Source organism: Cryptomeria japonica, chromosome 9 (assembly GCF_030272615.1).
Source record: "Cryptomeria japonica chromosome 9, Sugi_1.0, whole genome shotgun sequence".
NCBI classification, from domain to species: Eukaryota; Viridiplantae; Streptophyta; class Pinopsida; order Cupressales; family Cupressaceae; genus Cryptomeria; species Cryptomeria japonica.
In genome coordinates, this window is record NC_081413.1 from 359,782,217 (window position 1) to 359,791,197 (window position 8,981).

At 37.1% G+C, this 8,981-nt stretch overlaps 1 protein-coding gene across 1 annotated transcript; it reads right to left on the reverse strand.

The window, feature by feature from the left end:
* Window positions 1-1,425: 1,425 nt before the first annotated feature.
* LOC131029675 (uncharacterized) lies at window positions 1,426-1,800 on the reverse strand. The gene has a single exon (XM_057960263.2). It carries the CDS (start codon window positions 1,798-1,800, stop codon window positions 1,426-1,428), a length of 375 nt encoding a protein of 124 aa, XP_057816246.2.
* Window positions 1,801-8,981: the final 7,181 nt, after the last annotated feature.

The following is an 8,981-nucleotide window of genomic DNA, read 5'->3' on the forward strand; positions in this document are numbered from 1 at the left end:
GACGGTAGTGACCAGGTCTTCAATAGATTTTTGAACTCTTCCTACCTTGTTCCTTCATAAAGACCATTCCATACAGCTGCCACACAAAGGTTAGAGCAAACATTTTATCCACATATCATGATCATCTATTTTTAACATATTCATTAGTCACACATAAAAATAGTAAATACTTATAATTGCATTTATAAGGTTCATGGTTCTGTCAAAATAAAGGTTTCAAGCACAAGTAATAAGACTCATCAAAACAAGCATATAAGGTCAATTAAAGTATGTTTATGAAGTCCATCAGCAAATACAAAAACCCCTAAAGATGTCAAACCATCTATGAAAAAATCATAAAACTATGACTCATCACACCCCCCAACTAAAGGTTTTGTTGGTCCACTAGCAGATGTTTCTCCAACAGATGTCTTTTGATTTTCAATCCAAGTCAATAGCAGAATTCTCTCCTCATGTATTAGCAATAGTGCTCCAGTAGAACCCTTGGTTCTCTCTGAGATTCTCCCATTTGTCTTGTTCTTGTTCCACATCATAATATTGCAATCCCTCCCAGTGAGGAATAGGCCACCATAACATAAGTGGTTGGAAGATCAAAGGAATCCACTTTCCCTGTTGTGACCATCCCAAACGTATATAGGTGGTTGCTCCCCTGAGTGTTGCATGATAGTTTCTCAAAGAATGTGGCTCTACTTTCTTCAGGTCGTCAGCAACCCATTCCATCTCCAAGCCAGATGCTCATACACTATTCTTGCAGATGTTTCTGCCATTTGTTCAAATTCAGTATGAACTTCTTCTCTCAATGATACAATCTTTCTTTTTACCCCTGGATCGGAAGTAAGTTAGTTCCATCTATAGTAAATTTCATCTGGGTCCCCTACTTCATCCCTCAGTGGTAATGGGACAACTTGTTCCATAACCATTTATTCCCTATCCTGTTCACCCCTCATATTTTCATTCTGAATATAGGACATAAATGCCCTAAGATGAACATCTCTGATAGGAAGAAGTGGGTTCCACTAAGGTGTGTATGGAATACCATAGTTGTGAAGATAGAATTCACAAATTCTTTTGCTTAGGAGGAAAGGTTTTATAGGCATTGAAAAATTCATCGGGAGTCATTAATGATGAATTCAATCCTGACATCTCCCTACCTATCTTGTAGGAAAAATGTAATTCCTTCAAATAAAGATAATATACTCTTGGAGGAGGGCTATATTCTATTACCTGAGGTAATAGAGTAGCTAAATTATCTATCCTATCCTCCAGCTTGTTTATTACCACATCTTTTTCCTACAGTTTTCTTTCTAAGGCCTCATTTTCTCTTTTTCATTCTTCCTCCTTATCTTCTAATAATTGCAATAATCCAAAAGCAATCGATCCCCAAGAAAAAGAAGGTGGAACATGCACACTTACCTTAACTTTTGTTTATTGTTCTTCCTGATTCACTTTCTCAGCAGCCTCAGCTAGATTTGCTAATGCAATTGCAACAATTCTTTCATTATCAGGCTTATCCTTAATGGTTTGCTGAGATCTAGATGCATTATCACTAATGTTTAAATCAACATTTAGATTGATTGCTCCAAAATGTCCCGACACTTCCTCTTCTTCATCTTCTACTTCTTGTTCGTCCTCTACTTCTTGCTCGTCCTCTGCTTCTTTTTGTTCTTCCTCCTCATTAGTCTGAACCATGTTTTGATTTTCATGCTTTGTTTCATTCAATTTTTCTCCTCCCAATTCTTGATTGCCTCCTGTGTTAGTATTTACTTCTTCTTCTTCTGAGAACTCTTCTGAATGAGACATTTCATATTCTTTCTCTTCTTCTTCACCAGAAGAAGAGGATTGAGACAATATCTTGTTGGCAATTTGGAAGAATTGATTATGTGTTGCATTGATGTTTTTCATTGATGTCAACACTAGCTTCTTTAGTTATCTATTGGGTTCCGGTAGAGTGGTTGGACTTTGATGATGATCAGGAGATTTGTCTTCGGTATGTTCCAATTGGTGGAATTGGTTTGGTTTGGTTATTCATGTTATTCAGATGTGTGTCACATTCAGTTGGTTCAGAATTTGATGATCCAGAAGCTATCATATGTTCTAGTAAGCCTTTTGGTTACCGGTAAGGGTTCTACCGGTAGAGCTTTGTTGAAGATATTTTGATGGATTCGATAAGTGGTGTTGGTGTGGCTTTTAGAAGGTTTTCAGGATGCTGATGGTTATCGTGTTCGTGTTCCAGTTGATTGGGGGTATTTCATTCGGCTTATGGCGACCTATTTTAGGTCCGGTCTTATTCTACTAGGTTATGGACCAATTTATATAACATGTTGGTGGATGCTCCCAATGTGTTGGCGGTTGGATTTATTGTTTGGTTAATGGTGTTTCGGTCTTAGGTCAACTTTGATTATCATTGGTTTGCGGGTTTATGTAATGGATTTATTGTATTATCTTTTAGGTGGCCGACCTAATTGTTTAGGTCCCGGGTTGGTATAAATATGATGTAAGATCTCTTTGTAGATCGTGGCAATCATCAGTCGTGGCTATGAGATTATTTGTGTGTAAATAAAGTTGTAATCATATGCAGAGGTTTTGGTCAATCATAGGTGATCGAATTGGGTTTGTGTAAGAGGTTTAAGACCTCCGACATTGAGCTTAATTGGAACCGTACTCAGGCATAGGAGATGCTATTCTTGCAGTTGATTCTTATTTGCGGATTGTAGTCTAGATATCTTTTGTAGTCAGTGAGGCTCCTTTATGATGAGCAGTGCGCTTTAGGCTGTTGGCCTTCCTGCATGTGCATGCCCCTTATTGTAATCACATACTTACTGCAGAAGTATCATCTGACTATGGGTAGGCTTCCCACCATGGTTTTTCCCTTTACCGGGTTTTCCACGTACAATTGGTTTTAGGTGTTGTGGATGCATGGTGATTGGTTTATGAATTATGTTTGTGCTTAATTGATATATTTGTTATTCTGATATTTGGTTTATGCATTCCGATAAAAGTTTTTGTGTGCTTAGAGTTTCATAATCTATTGACGATTGATTCACCCCCCTCTCAGTTGTTCACCGATTATCCTAACATATCTTAGGAGAGTTTTCTCAAGGAGATTTTTCCTCGTCAGATTCTGAGCTTGGAATTTCAATTCTTTCTCCCGCAGCTACTTTCCCTTTAAACTTATTTCTCAGCCTATGACTAGTTCTTGTAGGCTTCTTTCCTACAGAAGGTATTTCTATTTCTTTCCTTTTTTGCCTAGATGATCCATCTTTTGCTGCAGGGTTTCCCATTTCCTGAGTTTTTGCAAAGGTGTAGGTCTCTTTGCTTCCTGCTTTTTAGAAAAAAAATTCCATTTCTTCTTCTAAACCTTGGTTCCCAGAACTAATTTTTCATTCTTCTTACTCTTGGATGAGGGTTTCTATTTTTTAGGAACTTTCTGAGCGACTTTTTGAGTTGCATTTTTATCCTCACTAGAAGAATTTTCACTGTGATCCTTGGTAGGTCTAGAGTATGAAGCCTCTGCAGCTTTTTCAGAGCTGGGAATTTGCCTTAATGGATGGGCCTCGCTAATCATCAGAAAATCCACCCACTGCATCCCAGGGTTGCTTTCTTCTAGGGCTTGCTCAACTAATAGCTAAATTAAGAAATGGTGAGACACGGAGTGAAGGTTACCTTTTTGTACTTGAGCTGCCATCTGCTTAAGTATATTGTAAAATAAATTTGGAACATTCATTCGCCTACCATGTCCTAAATGACACAACAATTTGAAATGAACAAAATGCAATTGAGATTGTCTCCCCTCACAAGTAATGTACTTAATAATATAAGTTATCATATGAGCCTAGAGAGGTGGAAGAGACAACCTGTTAGTTCCTTGCTTAGTGATCTCCAAAGGAGGGTCACCATGCTCTATAAACTGTGCTCTGGCAGACCTGTCATCATTAGTTTCTGGAAATGGTTCACCATCCCTAGGAAAACCAGAAACTTGAGCAATACGCTCCTTTGTAATAGGAATCCTCGATCCTTTCACCACAACCATACCAACCTTCAAAGATTGTGCAAATTCAAGGGCTACATCATCATCATCATAAGTATGCAATTTTAGGAAATAATCTAACCACCCACATCCTTTGTACAAAGGTTCACAATCCTCATCTTGTAATATCATAGTGTGGTTTGTAGGGTCTCTTTTAATAGGGAAACCTCCCATTACTGCAGCTATTATTTTCTTCAAGAAAATCTTCTTTTGTTAAACCCAAAATATGAAGCATTATGCTTTCAGACAGCAAGAGGAAACAATGTGTACTAGGCAGGCTTCAAAATAGAACATGGTTTTACACAAACTCGACTTGAAAGGAAAAGTTTAAAAATTTGCCAAATTAGGAATAAACTAGACTTTAACAATGGCACATAAAAACTAACTCATTCCTTTAACCTGAGTTAACATACTTATTCGAATTTGTACAGGTCTAATAATGGAAATACCTTATCTCACAATCAATTCCCCCTCCCAATCGAAGATAGACGTAGTGTCTACACATGCCTAACCGTAGGAAATCGAAATGAATCATAATTATTTAAAAAATTGAATGAAATGACAAAAAATATGAAGCAAAAGTCGTAATCATGAAAATGTAAATATACTTACGTGCTTTGTGATGTGATTGTGGTGCGTTGGGATTTGTGCTGACACATGCGATACAAGAGCAAATTATTGTTGAAGTGTTCAAAAAAGAATTATGGTGGCGGAAGTGAAGTGAAAGACAAGAAAGCGGAATGAGATGGAGATGATGTGGAATGGAACGGAAAAAGAAACTCCAGGTGGAAATGGAGTGTTTATTATGATTTTTGACAACTGTCATCAAGTAAATGGTGAACCCGGAGGGTCACCTTTGGTGGTTGTAGGAAGAGTCGTAAGTGGTTGAAACTGTTGAAGAAACTCTTCCTTAGTGCTTGGTTTATGATATAGGCGAAGTCTATGGCCATTGACAAGTAGTTTGAACCTTGCATTATCAATAGTTGTCAATTTGACTGCACCATTATCAAACACTTGTTCAATTTCATAAGGGCCTAGCCACCTTGTTTGTAACTTCCCCAATTATCCTTAAATCTTGAATCATACAATAAAGCCCAATCCCCAACATGAATTTTTTTAGGTTTGATGTATTTATCATGCCACTTCATGCGATGTTGTTGGATTAAAAGTGTATTCTCCAATGTTGATTTTCTCAATTCATCCAACTGATTGAGATGCAATATTCTCTCTTGTTGTGCCTCTGACAATCGTATACCCAATTGTACTGTTGTTTAGAGAGTTTTATGCTCAAATTCAATGGGCATGACAACATGTTTACCATAAACTAGTTCAAAGGGTGTAAACCCTATTGTTGTTTTCTTGGATGTGCGGTAGGCACAAAATGCTTCTGGGAGGTGATTTGCCCAATCTTTCCTATGCAGTGCAACTATTTTTGTGAGGATGGCCTCAATTTATCTATTAGTCACTTCAGCTTGACCATTGGCTTGAGGATGATAGGGTGTAGACTTTTTATGTCTAATATTATACTCCTCTATCATAGCAACAATTAGGTTAGATGTGAATTGTGCACCTTGATCAATTACAAGTTCTCGAGGTACTCCATATTTGGTAAATGTATCCTCAGAGAGGAACTCTGCAACTTTATTGTCCTTGGCATGTTTCATTGCTTTGATTTCAACCCATTTAGTTAGGTAGTCAATACAGACTAAGATGTAGGATTTTCCATTAGATGAAGGATCAATTGGACCAATGAAGTTCATATCCCATTTATCAAATGGGGTAACAACTACATGTGGATCCAGTGGCATCTCATTTGAATTTGTTGGGCGCCCCATCCTCTGGCATCTATCACATTTTCTAGTATAGTTAGTTGCATCCTTATGTAGAGTAGGCCAATAATACCCCGTGTTAAGTATCTTGATGGTTGTTCTTTTGGCTGCAAAATGACCACCACAAGGTTCATCATAGCATGCATGGAGAATGTCAAATGTTTCATCTTCTCTAATGCATCTTCTCATAACATTGTCTTGTCCAGTATAGAACAAACATCCATTTACCCATGCGTATGGAAAGCTCTTTTCAATCAAAATTATTTTATCCTTTGGGGAAAAGGAGTTAGATACCTTACCCATTACTAAGTAACTAGCTATATCTGCATACCATGGTATGTGCACTGTGATTGCAAACAAATGCTCATCCAGAAAAGAGTCATCTATTATACGCTCATCAAGTTGGTGTGTAAGTCTGGATAAGAAATCAGCAACAACATTTGTCTTTCCTGGTTTGTCAATGATAGTAATATCAAATTCTTGCATCAAGAGAAGCCATCTTGCCAGCCTTCCTGAAACAAGTGGCTTGTTCATAAGGTATCATATTGTGGTATGATCAGTATTAACAAAGACTTGGTATCCTGTAATGTAATGTCTAAACTTATTGAGAGCATATATGACTGCTGACATCTCCTTTTCTGTGACAGTTTAATTGAATTCGGCTCCCTACAGATTTTTGTTGATGAAATAGACTGCATTTTCTAGGGTTGCTTCTTTTTTAGCAAGAATTGCTCCCACTGCATGGTCAAAGGCATATATATATATATATATATATAAGGTAGGTTCCACTTGGGGCCTTTTAGGACTAGTGTCTGTGTGAGTATTGTTTTGAGCTCTGTCACACAATGGTATCCATTGAAAGTCAACATATTCTAATAAAAGACCATACAAAGGGCTTGCAATGATACTAATTTTTTTGATAAATCTCCTATAGTAACCAGCATGCCCCAAAAAACTACGTACATCTTTTTGCTTGGTAGGGACTAGAAGAGTTTGAATAACCTCAATTTTAGTAGGGTCCACTTGAATTCCTTTGGCTGAAATGTAATGTCCCAAGACTACTCCTTCTTGCATCATAAGAAAGCATTTCTCACTATTGAGGGGCAGATTATGATCTTGGCACCTCTGTAGCACCTTAGATAGATTATCAAGTGCTTCTTGAAATTCATCACCATATGTGGTGAAATAATCCATATAGATCTCCATACAATTGTGTGAGATGTTTGCAAAAATACTTAGAACTACTTTTTGAAATGTTGTTGGAGCATTATATAACCCAAATGGAAGGACAGAGTAAGCACAGGTACCCCGGGGATAAGTGAAAGTTGTCTTGTCCTGGTCCTCTAGTGCGATTTGAATTTGATTATAACCACTTAACCCATCAAAAAATGAGAAATATTTCTTATCTGCCAAAGAGTCAAGTATCTGATCAATGAAAGGTAGTGGGAAGTGATTGTTTTTAATAGTTTTGTTCAATTCTCTGTATTCTACACATACTCTCCATTTACCATTATTTTTAGGAATAATTACCAACGGTGAAACCCATTGACTGTCTGAGATGGAGTAGATGAATTTGGCATGCAATAGCTTTTGTAATTATGTCTTCGCAATTTCTCTAAGGGACGGATTCACTCTTCTTTAAGGTTGTCTGATTGGCTTAGTGTTCTCTTGAATGTAAATTTTGTGAGTACATAGCTTAGGATCTAAGCCCACCATATCAATGTAATCCCAAGCCAAGGCAAAGTTCTTTTCCTGCAACAATTTTCTCAATGATTGCTCCTGTTGTGTTGAGAGTTGATTGTTAATAATGAGTTGTTTTCCATTTGCCACTTCAATTTATTTGGTCATTTATTTCATTGAGGTTTCATTCACACTAGGTAGCTTGACTTTGAGGTAACAAGGTGTGAATAAATTCTAGAGTAAGCAAATCAGATGTTTGTAATAGTTATTTTGAAGAGCATTCAGAATTACCAGTATTGTCTTTTGTTGGAGCTTCTTGTGTGCATGTATTATTCAACAATTGTATCAACGGTTGATCTTCATCATAGAGTTGGAGAAGAGGACCTCTATCAATCATCATAAGTTTTGCCACATATTTAACATCTTCTTCAAATTTATCTCCCAAATTAGGCCAAACAAAGTTCTCTAATTCTTCTTGAGGTTGACCAAGTGGAAAGAGTGTCAATTTTTTTGTACTATCTCCATTTGAAATAGTCATGTTCCCAGATTTGCAACCAATATAAGCATCTGCAGTAGCCAACCAAGGCCTTCCCAAAATAACTAGATAATCTCCCAAAGTTGTTTTAGGGGATAGAATCATAAAATCAATAGGATACTCCCAAGATTCAAGAGTTACTACAATGTCTTCTATGATACCATCCGGTTTAACTATGGAACTATCAACTAATTGGAGGATTGTATGAGTAGGTCTTATATGGGCCAAATTTAGACTTTGCATAATATCCTTGATCATTACATTAATAGCATCTCCTAAGTCTATGAGAGAATTTAGAATCATGACTCTATTTATCATAATTGAAACAACTGGACTACTAGGGTTTGAGTACTTAGGCATGATCACTTTTCCCAACATGATGTCTACTAGTTTACCCAAGACATGAACTGTTGTAGGGTCCTTTTTCTTCCATCCAGGTTTCTTAAAACAAGCTTCCCTAAGAGATTTGCTATATATAGGTTATCCTTAATGGCCTGGAAAAGAGGAATTTTTATGGAGACTTGCTTAAGCTAATCCAAAAAATTAAATGTTGGCTCAAGAACAGATTTTGGTTGAGCCAATCTTTGAGGGAATGGAGGGTCTAGATCTTTAGGATCATTAGGTGTCAAAACTAGGTAGATTCAACTATTTATTCCTCCTCATTGGTTAACTCTGTGATTACTGGAGTAGCTGGTGATTGCAAAGTTTTTCCTGACCTTAGATGAACATCACTGATATAACTAAGTAGGCTGGATATTGGTTAAACTCTGTTAAGTACACAGGTTTTTGTTGTGGTTTATTGTTAGGATTAGGGGTAGGCTGGGTAGGAAGTTGTGTAGGTCTTTGCGGAATATTTGCAGGTAGAATATTAGCTGGCTAAGAGGTTGGAGGTGGATTAACCTGATTAGGC

Bases quoted from the DNA above. Each gene is read 5' to 3' on its own strand.
- LOC131029675 (XM_057960263.2), bottom strand. From the start codon at position 1,800: ATGTCTCATTCAGAAGAGTTCTCAGAAGAAGAAGAAGTAAATACTAAC.